At 35.5% G+C, this 12,174-nt stretch overlaps 1 protein-coding gene across 1 annotated transcript in view; it reads left to right on the top strand.

The window, feature by feature from the left end:
• COL3A1 (collagen type III alpha 1 chain) overlaps positions 1–12,174 on the top strand; it is a 39,688-nt gene that overhangs the window by 14,964 nt on the left and 12,550 nt on the right. The window contains exons 7-32 of the mRNA XM_043894288.1: positions 343–396; positions 1,146–1,199; positions 1,828–1,881; positions 2,040–2,093; positions 2,759–2,812; positions 3,240–3,284; positions 3,424–3,477; positions 4,013–4,057; positions 4,623–4,676; positions 5,085–5,183; positions 5,890–5,934; positions 6,082–6,180; positions 6,373–6,426; positions 6,543–6,650; positions 6,840–6,893; positions 7,508–7,606; positions 7,927–7,980; positions 8,135–8,233; positions 8,531–8,584; positions 8,882–8,935; positions 9,268–9,321; positions 9,783–9,836; positions 10,182–10,226; positions 10,767–10,865; positions 10,956–11,063; positions 11,297–11,350. Of these exons, the coding sequence (XP_043750223.1) occupies positions 343–396; positions 1,146–1,199; positions 1,828–1,881; positions 2,040–2,093; positions 2,759–2,812; positions 3,240–3,284; positions 3,424–3,477; positions 4,013–4,057; positions 4,623–4,676; positions 5,085–5,183; positions 5,890–5,934; positions 6,082–6,180; positions 6,373–6,426; positions 6,543–6,650; positions 6,840–6,893; positions 7,508–7,606; positions 7,927–7,980; positions 8,135–8,233; positions 8,531–8,584; positions 8,882–8,935; positions 9,268–9,321; positions 9,783–9,836; positions 10,182–10,226; positions 10,767–10,865; positions 10,956–11,063; positions 11,297–11,350 (1,701 nt within the window). The remainder of the gene's footprint in view (positions 1–342; positions 397–1,145; positions 1,200–1,827; positions 1,882–2,039; positions 2,094–2,758; positions 2,813–3,239; positions 3,285–3,423; positions 3,478–4,012; positions 4,058–4,622; positions 4,677–5,084; positions 5,184–5,889; positions 5,935–6,081; positions 6,181–6,372; positions 6,427–6,542; positions 6,651–6,839; positions 6,894–7,507; positions 7,607–7,926; positions 7,981–8,134; positions 8,234–8,530; positions 8,585–8,881; positions 8,936–9,267; positions 9,322–9,782; positions 9,837–10,181; positions 10,227–10,766; positions 10,866–10,955; positions 11,064–11,296; positions 11,351–12,174) is intronic.

Raw genomic sequence — 12,174 nt, 5'->3', positions numbered from 1 at the left:
AACCAAGAAACTATCATTCCTTCAAAGATGGAATTTCATGCTTAGTTCCTTTCCACCAACAACTATTAGCACTTGAAACCTTGGTAAAATTAAATCATATTTTTAATTTGCATGTCATATGGCTTCAAGTCTGAAACAATGCAGTTTCAATAGAATTAAGGGTGTAAAATGGAATAAATGGACTATTCTGACCTGAAAATTTTTGCTTTCCATCTTTATGAACTGGAATAAAATTCACTGACTTCATTCACAAATTCTGATTTCATACTATCTTCAAGATGTAAATGAATCATATGAAATTAAGTTAATTTAAAAATATTTACATATTATTCTATCCACTAGGGCTCTCCAGGATACCAAGGTCCCCCTGGTGAACCTGGGCAAGCTGGTCCTGCAGTAAGTAACATTTATATCTATACTTAATAAATTGACAGTTTTAGATAGAAACCACCTTTATATTCAAAAGCATAACCTGCAAAATATTTATCAAATTTATTTAAAATACTAAACTGTACTTTTATGATTGTTGAACTGCTTCCAAAGATCTTTTGATCTCAGTCATTTTGATATCTTAGAGACACTATTTTAATCTAGGAATTTCTTGGCTAAATAGCCACCACAGCAGTCCACTTCCTAGTATGAATACAAATCCTCTTTCTGTTGAATATAGATTAATTTTCCTAATGCAATTCAGTTCACCTGCATATCTACTCTTTTGAAATATAATTTTTAAACTTAATTTTGTTGAAATAAGCATATTATAAAAGAAAATATGCTGTGTAAATAAGATGAATTAGTTTAAATTAATATTTCAAAATACCTATATATTTAAAAGTTCAATATCTCAAAAAATGTAGAAGTGTATTTGGATTATATATATATATATATATATATAATGTGTTTTATATATATATAAAACACTGATACATGGTACTTTTAATATTCTTTAAAAATAAGTTTAATAAACAGTAATAATTAGATTTAATATAGATAACCTATTAAGTCAAGGTTTCATTTTCATAATGAGACACATTGAGAGTATTTCTAAAAGGACTTTTTTTCTAGGAATACACCTAATTATAGTAATAAATTGATTGTAACAGAAAAATCTACAGATATATTTGTTTTTTATTTCCTTTTTTCAGGGTCCTCCAGGACCTCCTGGTGCTATAGGTCCATCTGGCCCTGCTGGAAAAGATGTAAGTTTTTAAGAAATGCATGGGGATACAGTACAATTCAATGCATGGGGATACAATATTCTAAATAATATATCCCATGTTCTAGAATCTCAAAGAAAAACCTTATTTCAAAATTTGTTGATATCTTAATAACATTTAAGCTCATGTTAATCTCTGAATATCTATGCTCTATTCGTATAGGTATATATACCATTTTTAAAATTCAAAACTAACAAAACCCGTCATCCAATGAATACATCACTTAACTAGAGATGTTTCTTCTCTCTGTCTCTTGTAATAAAGAAACTGGTATCAATGCTTTATGAACTCGAAAACTTAAAAAACACCATTAATTTTATTCTATTCTCTTTTTCCATTTAATATCCAATGGCAAATTCTCCCCACTGGATTGAGAGTTGGTCATAATATTTGCTTGGAGCGATGCCTGAATTTTTAATGAGTTTATGTCAAGGTGGAAGAAACACGCCTCATTCCTTTTGCTGAGGAAGCTTTTCTCACAACCATATGTCTAGCCTAACCCTGTTCATGAATCCTCAGAGAGAAAAATACAAAGTAATCAGTTCACTAACTGGCTACAGTGAGTTTTCTCTTATACAAGCTCTCATATATTCTCTTTTTCTCCACCTAGGGGGAATCAGGAAGACCCGGACGACCTGGAGAGCGAGGATTGCCTGGCCCTCCTGTAAGTCTTTAGTACAGAATGAATTAGTTGGAGTAATCACAATGGTCTTAAGTTGAAATTGTATGATTAAATTATACTTTAAAATAGAAGGCATTTTATTAGTAAATTGTGAGTCTACTTGAAAATTCATTAATATCTTTTTTATTCCTTTTTTTTAGGGCATGAAAGGCCCAGCTGGTATGCCTGGATTCCCTGGTATGAAAGGACATAGAGTAAGTACAGTTTCTAAATTAACTCTTCCGTTGTTCCATTTGGCTATGTTTATTTACCTAGCCGACTTTATTGGGCAATTGAGTGTGTGCCAAAAATGACTGATTCCAACTAGTTGTTTGGGTGGTTTTTTTTTTCATTTTCTGAATCTATCAACTTTATTGACCAAATCAACTACTTATTTTACATAAAACAATAAAGCTGAATATAAGTAAATGGAAGATATTTGTAAAAGAATAAGTTTCTCATCGCCATTGTCAGAAAAGATTAAAATAAATTATTGATAACTATTCTTGACTTAGTATGATTTACAGATCAAATCAAATGACTTTATTCTATGCAAAAACATTAGGTAGAGTCAAACAACTAGATGGAAAATCTATCAACTTCATAGAAATAAAATTTATGACGCAGATATTTGCTACTGTACAGTTAAGGCAACTTCCTAACTGGACTAAATCGTACTTTCTAATTAGATCACATTTTTTTACTGTAAAATCAATGTTCCAGGTCTTCAGTGCACTTAACAGCTTTTTAAATCATTTATGTCAGTGTTGAAACGAGTGCTATGTGCTAAAGCTAGCTATAAAAATTTAATGTAAAGTTTTTAACTATTCTGAATTGTTAACAGGTCTTAATATTTTTACTACTTTTATATATATCATAGGGCTTTGATGGACGAAATGGAGAAAAAGGCGAAACTGGTGCTCCTGGATTAAAGGTAAATCACAACAAACTCACATTTTGATAAATAAATTTATTTAAAATTATAACTATGTTTAAGGTTTATATTTTAGGGTTTGGATTTTTCTAAAACCCGCCTGAGTTTTGCATTTTAGGAGCTAAGTAATAGTGAGATATAACTGAGATGTTCTATTAAAGCTTCCATGAAAGCTGATAACTTAAACTGTCCAGATTAGAAATGACTAAGAATCCCCAAGTAACACGTTGACTTCTTCTGTCTAGTCTTCAAGTTTTTAAAATGCAAAAATTGAGGTTTACAGTGCATAAGATTGCTACAAAATTTTATATTGCTTAATATAATCTTTTTCTTCAGTTCCATATGTTTTTTATAATATACTATGTTGAAAAAATTATAAATTTTTTTCCTGTTATACAAAATGGTGACATATTTTACATGTTTCTAGGGGGAAAATGGCCTTCCAGGTGAAAATGGAGCTCCTGGACCCATGGTAATTATGTTTCCTATCATACAATCTTCAACTGTACCATTAACTTCCATCCAATGCAGAACTTGCCTCACTGCTTCCCCAGCCATTTTTACACATGTCTAGTTGAAAGTAAGATCACACTTTTAATTTTATCCTCTAGGGTCCAAGAGGAGCTCCTGGTGAGAGAGGACGGCCAGGACTTCCTGGAGCCGCAGTGAGTATTCCTACTGCCATTACACAATTGCAATCCGAGTCACGGATAAACATCTCAGTCAGCTTTCAGGCTGTGACAATCTGCAAAAAGTTTTTTATAAAGTTGCATTTAAATATAACTGATAATATTTCCAAGGGATTTTTAGGTGATAGGGCTATTAATAATGCTGAATATTCTTGCTTTGTGACAATAATAAATATTAATAAGCATTTAAAAAAAAAAGTCACCTGCATAATTAGCAATAATTATAAGCAAACAAATAAGCTTTTTATAGTTATTATCTGGTAAGGATTTTTTAATGTGTTAACTTGCATTCGGTTCTTAAAACACAGAATCCAATCTTTCTACATCAGATCATTGCTGTACATATCAGAATTTTTAACAATTTGCCTTTAAAAGTATATCATTAAGCAGATTTTAACACACTAGAGGAAAAGTCAACTCAGTTACGTCAGACTTTTAGTTAAAATATCACTTCACTTGTGAGCAGCCTTTCAGAAAGATGAAGATGTTTGAGACCAAATTCTTTTTTTAGGGGGCTCGAGGTAATGATGGAGCGCGAGGAAGCGATGGACAACCGGTAAGTAACTTTTTGTTGAACCCTGATAGGCTCAGTGTAATGAAGGGTTATGGGACTGTGGAATATTGAAATAATATGGATTGTAAACCTAAAATTCAACATTGTTCATGAATATCTGATTCAAACTGACACTAATCCCACAAACAAAATCTAGAAACAGTTAATCTAAAAACTCGAAGTCCATAAACAAAATTCTGATACTCCTTATTATACTTGGCCAGTTGCTAACATCTGTATGGTGCTTAACAATGTTAGTTAAGGGCTAATATTGGATTTGGGACAATTAAAAGAGTCTTGCAAAGATAGATAATAATGTTATCTCTATTTTACAAATGATATTTCAAGGCTAAGCAACCTATACAAAGTCACAGAATTCATGGCATAAATGGTGGGGATTGGGGGATTGAAATTTTCATTTTATTCTGCCATATTGTTTCTCTACATAATGGTCATCTCTGCTGATAATACAGTTTTCCTCTGTATTGTGTATGTACCCATTCATTATTTACCAGTGGTATGAGTTTTCCTTTACTTAAGAGATCTTGAATTTTTTTTCATTTTTTAGGGTCCCCCTGGCCCCCCTGGAACTGCAGGATTCCCTGGTTCCCCTGGTGCTAAGGTAAGCATGTATTTCCATAGAAGAAGATAAAATATATCTTGAAGACTTCAGAAAATCATTGGATTGCTTCTTGAAAATGTTTTTTTAATAGTCAAGTGGATTTATTTGATTTATATGGATGTTTGAAGCCCTGTCCTTGACTCCAAAGGGGACGTTATCCCTGGCTTTCAGGATTCTGATCTCTTCTGATGTCTTTTCTTTCTTCCCAATCTCTTTCTGTGAACAGAGATAACACAGTTACATACACAGTTATGATTTTTTCTCTGCCTTTATGATTAATGACACCTCACTTTAATTTTCATACTACTCCAGCCTTTGAAAGATGAATTTAAGCAGGACTGAATAATAAACTAGCTAGGAGATTAGAGGTGGAAAGGGAGACTGACTACTAAGGTTTTTATCTCTTAGGGTGAAGTTGGACCTGCAGGATCTCCTGGTTCAAGTGGCCCCCCTGGACAAAGAGGAGAACCTGGACCTCAGGGACATGCTGGTGCTCCAGGTCCCCCTGTAAGTACCAAAAACTACTGAGAGGAAGTGTCGCTACACTTTATTTCATGAAAGCATATATTTTAATGTTGCTATCAATTAAAGTTACTTTTTTGAAAAAAAAAAAATGTTGCTTAGTGCTCTGCAATACCTCTACTAAGATAGACACTGATTTGATTGTACTGAAATTAATTTTTGAGGTCTGTGCTTTTCTAGAATTTATGAATGTTGTGGTTATATGACACCGAATGAAGTAGAGGGTGAATAGCTATCTGATACTCTGAAGACTATTCCCCAAACTAATCAACAATCAGAAACACTCAGAGAAGAAAACAAGACCAAAATAAAACCTCTTCTCTTTATGTACTTACTTAATAATTTAGTCCAAGTGCATATTATCTTTAATTTATTCAGATAATGATCATTTTTTGCTACTTTTTATGTGTTGTCCTATAGTTGGAGGAATCACCCAATCTCTATAAAGCACAACATGTGTGTGTGCTAAGTCACTTCAGTCATGTCCAACTCTTTGTGACCCCATGGACTGTAGCCCACCAGGCGCTGATGTCCATGGGATTCTCCAGGCAAGAATACTGGAGTGGGTCTTCATTTCCTGCCCCAATAAAGCACAATACCCATCAGCAAATTTATTTTACAGTTTATATAAGTGACTTCAAATGTAGGTGCACCGTTGACATTATTATGAATATGCTCTTTCCCCCTCTAGGGGCCTCCTGGGAGTAATGGTAGTCCTGGTGGCAAAGGTGAAATGGTAAGATGTCCCCACAACTCACCCTCATCTCACTCACAGTCACATTTCTGGCTTCCTTTGCACTGAGCATGATCATACATGTAAGTTGGTTATTGAGAAAGGAAAATTCAAGTCTGGCTCATGTGAATGTCCTTGGGTTGTTTCTAGGGCCCTGCTGGCATTCCTGGAGCTCCTGGGCTGTTAGGAGCCCGCGGTCCTCCGGGGCCACCTGGTACCAATGGTGCTCCTGGGCAACGAGGTGCTGCAGTAAGTGGTTTGTTTTCCTTCATTGTCTGAGAGGTGTGGCTTATTTCTCACAATAAAAGTAACAGGCTCTTTGTTCTTGTTCATTGAATTTATATTGATTTCATTGTTTTTGTAATTGAATCAGCTGTGACTGGTGATAATTTTGTTAGTCTATTCTCCCTGTTTATTAAGCCACAATTATGTTCCATTTAGGGTGAACCCGGTAAGAATGGAGCCAAAGGAGATCCAGGACCACGTGGGGAACGTGTAAGTATTGCCTCAACAGATTCAGTTATTTCTTAGAAATATAGAACGTAGTTAAGAACTAAGCAGGTAAAAAAAAAAGTGCTTGAAGTTCAGTCATTATTTCTGTCATTTCACAGGGAGAAGCTGGTTCTCCAGGTATCCCAGGACCTAAGGGTGAAGATGGCAAAGATGGTTCTCCTGGAGAACCTGGTGCAAATGGACTTCCTGGAGCTGCAGGAGAAAGGGTATGTCTCCCATGGGCATGGAAAAGGAAAACAATCATAGAACTTCACCTTCATGGTGAGGCAATTGTGTTTGTTCTTAATCTGAGTAGTACTCAATCCCAACGATTATTTTGAAACATCTCATACTATGAGAATTATGAAAAAGTTTTCACGTTTTGGAGTTAAATATTTGCCTTTCACTATTTTCAGGGTGTGCCTGGATTCCGAGGACCAGCTGGAGCAAATGGCCTTCCAGGAGAAAAGGTACAGAACATTAGTTTCAAAAAAAAAAGAACATTAGTTTCAATTTTCAGAAATGCTTGTACTATATATAGATATATTCTTCTAAACAGTGTCCCATTAGTTAAAACCTAAATATCTGAAAGAAATATATTGGAATTAAAAATAATAGTTCCAAATGTAAAACAATGATTCCAGCTCCTGTTCAGCCATTCTCCTAGCTTTGCAACTAATGTTACTCAACCTCTGTGAGAACTCTTTAACTTATCTTTCAACTAGGAATTATTTATCTCAATATCATTGCAAGAATAAATTAAAGTGCCTGAAAGTTCTTTGAAAACTCTGAAGTGCAATATAAATTGGATTTCATAACATCAAAGATATTTGATTTTATATGCACCGAGATATATTGCTAAGCCCACTAAATATCAATTCCTTCAGCATGTGATGTTCATCAAATTTACCTTATAATATTACCCAAGCTAATAGATAATGTACTTTACACTGAGCATGTCGGCAATATCCCATCTCTCTTGAAGGGGCCAAAAGAAATTCTCTAGCTGCAACCCCAGTACCATCAATGTCTAGGTCAACGAAGGCACTTTTACATACATGTTGGTTTTTTTTTCACTACATAGGGTCCTCCTGGGGATCGTGGTGGCCCAGGTCCCGCGGGGCCCAGAGGAGTTGCTGGAGAACCTGGCCGAGATGGCCTCCCTGGAGGTCCAGGATTGAGGGTAAACAGAAACACTTGTTTGATCGACACTATCATTTAGTAAGAGGAGAAGCAAATGAAGAGGGTTCAAAAATACTTAAGTCAGACATTATGTTTTGTAGGCTCAAATGAAACAAAATTATTTTACAAAAATTTAAGCTGGTATAGATTGAAGAACATAAAATAGAATGCTTCAGTAAGATATTTAAAGACAGAAAAATGTGTGTAAATATGAGGCTACATATATCAGTGGAAATCTCAAAATTTTATACATAGATTTCTAGTTTTTTTTTTTCAATTATCATTGTTAAATCAGCTGACTGACTGAATTCTTCAATTTAGGGTATTCCCGGTAGCCCTGGAGGACCAGGCAGTGATGGGAAACCAGGGCCTCCTGTAAGTACATTTTCAACATCTCATTTTACAAGTCCAGAGAGTGATTAAATGCACAATTTGGACTAGCCTTCATGTATATTGTATAGCTCTAGTATGTACATTGCATATTTTATCAGATTTTGAAATTTCTGTTAATATAATTTTTTCTTATTAGGGAAGCCAAGGAGAAACGGGTCGACCCGGTCCTCCAGGTTCACCTGGTCCTCGGGGTCAGCCTGGCGTCATGGGTTTCCCTGGTCCTAAAGGAAATGATGTGAGTTCCTCCCTTCATTTCTTCAATAAATAGTTGATGGAAGTCCTTTTATTTTCCATATGGGGGTGCAGATGGCCCCAAATTGATTTCCACTTCAAAACACAGAAGAGTATATGAGAAAGAGGTTTCCCTCTACTGTGTGAGAAGGGAGCTAACATATTTTTTCTGGAGTTCTAGAAAGGAGTTTTCAGTTGGGGTTATATACATGTGTGAGTAGGGGGCAGATCAAAAACATGAGAGAATACGATAATGAATAATTTCCTTTTGAGATTTAGTAAATACTGGCTACTTCTTTAGGGTGCTCCTGGAAAAAATGGAGAACGAGGTGGCCCTGGAGGTCCAGGCCCTCAGGTATGTAGCATTTATCCACTCATTTCCAGTCCTCTGACAGTGCTCCCCAAGCTTTTTGGCCCCAGGGACCAGTTTCATGGAAGGCAATTTTTTCCTAAGACTGAGGGAGAGGGGATGGTTTGGGGATGATTCAAACACATTGAATTTATTGTGCACTGTATTTCTATTATCATTAGATAAGCTCTACTTCAGGTCATCATCCTGGAGGTTGAGGACACCTGTTGTATTAGAGGCATTTCTCTCCAACCCTACGACTTCTGTTTTCTTATCTCCGCTTCCATAACTGCTTTTTTTTAGGGTCCTGCTGGAAAGAACGGTGAGACCGGACCTCAGGGTCCTCCAGGACCTACTGTAAGTTTCCTGACATGAATTGGAAATGGAAGTGGATGGGAGTGGGCCTGAGGGAAGACTTCGGGAATTATACAGTCTCTGACACTGTATTGTTATATAGTTCGCCAAAGCAATTATGAAGATTGTTTATTTAATCAGCTAGCTAAATACTGCACTGAGTAAAGTTTGTGCTGTATATGTCTTCCTTACACCACTTCCGCAAGCCAGACTCTGCCTTCCTTCATACCATTGATTTTCAGATTAAGCAATTGGCCTGATGAGATGAAAAATATGTGGACTAAATATGAAAGGATATTTTATAGTGAAGCGTCTCGTTGTATTTTTTTACATAGGGGCCTTCTGGTGACAAAGGAGACACAGGACCCCCTGGTCCACAAGGATTACAAGTAAGAAATTGTTAATTAAATGTCATTGGGCCCCTATTTTTATCTGTAATTACCTTTGATAGCTATACTTGTTAAATTAATCAACACTTCAATTTTTTTGTGACACTGAAAGATAATTCATCTTAAGCTTAAAATGTGTGCATCTGACTTCTACTTTGAAGTTCACATAATTCATATGCTTATATTTACTTTTATTGTAATTTAAATGTATCTGACTAAATTCATCTAATCATAATTCACTTTTATACACAACAACAGAAAGAATAGAGGGAGATGAACATAGGTTTCTAAGGTTGAATATCACCTCTGTTACAGGATTTTGAGGGCTAAAAATTTTCTACACCTAAAAAGACTGCTAGAACCATTTTTTGAATACTCTGCAGAAACATCCTTACTTAAGAGAAGCTTTCCTATAATCAACCTTTGACATGATTATACAATACAAATATGATTCTTTATAGGGCTTGCCTGGAACAAGTGGTCCTCCAGGAGAAAACGGAAAACCTGGTGAACCTGTAAGTTACATGTCATGTTTTCAAAACTCAGAAGCCAAAAGAATAAGCAGTAGCCATGTATAAATAATTAGCTCTCACATTTTCATGCCACGGTATCTGAGTTTTAACATTTAGTTTTGATTGAAATAACAAATGTTATTTGTTAGTTTGTTACCAAACAAAGAAAAATTATTCAATCATAGCTATTCCATGAAAAGTTTGAATTTTATCATAAAAGGACCTAAAGGAAGAGAATATAGCTCATGACTGGATAAACTGAACAAGTCAAGTGTGTATTTTGCTTGTTTATTTATATAACATATATTCTGATAGAAGCCTAATCATGCAACGTCATCACTGTCCTAGGGTCCAAAGGGTGAGGCTGGTGCACCTGGAATTCCAGGAGGCAAGGTAAATATTTCAACTTACTTTCTCATTTCTTCAGCATTTTTAGTATATCAAACCAAAATATTCTTTTTTTAGACACTCAACATTGAAAATGTTTGATGAATATATTTAGGGTAATCCAAAACATTTCCAATACATTAAATTTGCATCATCTGGAAAATTAAATTTTCTGACATGAATAAACAGGGTAGAGTCACCTATAGGCCTGAGATTAAAAAAAAAAACAAAAAAACTTTCTAGTGTACTGCTTCTCTACAGGAAAACGGTTTCGATAGAACAACTTTGAAATTTTCCCCTAGTGATAAAATAATAGTGTCAAAGCTAGCTCATCAGGCCAGGTATAAAAATTCCTTTGCTTAGAGTAACTCATTTTGTTTCCATTTTTCATTCAATTGATCAAATGCAGTTTATAATTATTAAAATTTCCAGATTATTCAAAAGTTAAGAGCATTGTGGTCTGTATCAAAAGAATACGATGTAGGGTATTGTTGTTTGGCTGTAAGCCTGAGTTTCCTAACGGGGATGTCTGTCTTCCTCCTGCAGGGTGATTCTGGTGCTCCTGGGGAACGCGGACCTCCTGGGGCAGGAGGGCCCCCTGGACCTAGAGGTGGAGCTGGCCCCCCTGGTCCCGAAGGAGGAAAGGTAGCGCCCCCAGCCAATTCGATTCACTTAGACTTTGCAAAATGCATTTTGTTTCTTTCTTGTGAGCTATGGTTTCTCCTTTAATTTCAGGGTGCCGCTGGCCCCCCTGGGCCACCTGGCTCTGCTGGTACACCTGGACTGCAAGGAATGCCTGGAGAAAGAGGGGGTCCTGGAGGCCCTGGTCCAAAGGGTGACAAGGTATCAACCTATTTCCTGTTAATTATGTAATATGACATACTTTTTTGGCTAAAGGAAGCAACATTACTGTAAAGTAATCTGTTTCTAGAGAAACTTTTTTTTTTTTTTTTAGAGAAACTTTTTAATTGGAACACCTATGATGCATTGCAGTGAATCCTGAGGGTTGCTCTTCTTTTTGTCATATTTTCATTGGAGATACCTCTAATCTGATGCCATTGTTTTTTATTTGACAGGGTGACCCTGGCAGTTCAGGTGCCGATGGTGCTCCAGGCAAAGATGGTCCAAGGGTGAGTACTCAAATTGGGGAGAAGCAAAATTTATCTTTATATAGTATGAAACAGCCCTTCACCTCAACTTATTTTTTCCAAAAACTCCTCATGATAAGTTAGATCATACTTTGCCACCTTCAGGGCATTAAAAAGAACTAAATGACATGATTGTTAAAATTCCTGATTTCTATCACTAACAGTTCAACAATGACCTGAGAATGGAAAAATTTCAAAAGTATGAGAAATATTACAAGCTAAAGTCATAGTAATTGACTAAAATCCAAGATAATCAATACTGCTCATGAAGGAACTTTTTCATTTAAAAAAAAGCATTGAAATTCCGTGGTATATTCATACCATGGAATACTACTTAGCAATAAAAAGGAATGAACCATTGATACATGCAACAATGTATACAGACACCAAGGACATCATGCTGAGTGATAAAAGTCAATCTCAAAAGGATCCATACTGCATGATTCCATTCATGAAACATTTGAGATATGGAACAGCTTTATGGTTGCCAGAAGTGAGGAATAGGGGAGAGGGAGATGGATATAACTATAAAGAGATTAAAAAGAAAAACTATAAAGAGATGACATAAGGGGGTCTTTTATGGTAACTGGATATTTGAATATCTTGAGTGTGATGATGGTCATGCAAGGTTATACAAAATAAAATTGCATTAAAAATCACATACACATATACACACAAAAATAAGTGCATGTGTAACTGGTGCAATCTGAAAAACTCTATGGATTGTACAAATGTTAAGTTTCTTGGTTTTAATACTATACCATAGTTGTGTAAGATGCAATCCTGATAGAGGCTGGGAGAAAGAT

This window comes from Cervus elaphus, chromosome 33 (assembly GCF_910594005.1).
Source record: "Cervus elaphus chromosome 33, mCerEla1.1, whole genome shotgun sequence".
NCBI lineage: Eukaryota > Metazoa > Chordata > Mammalia > Artiodactyla > Cervidae > Cervus > Cervus elaphus.
This window is presented reverse-complemented; position numbering and strand designations above follow the sequence as displayed.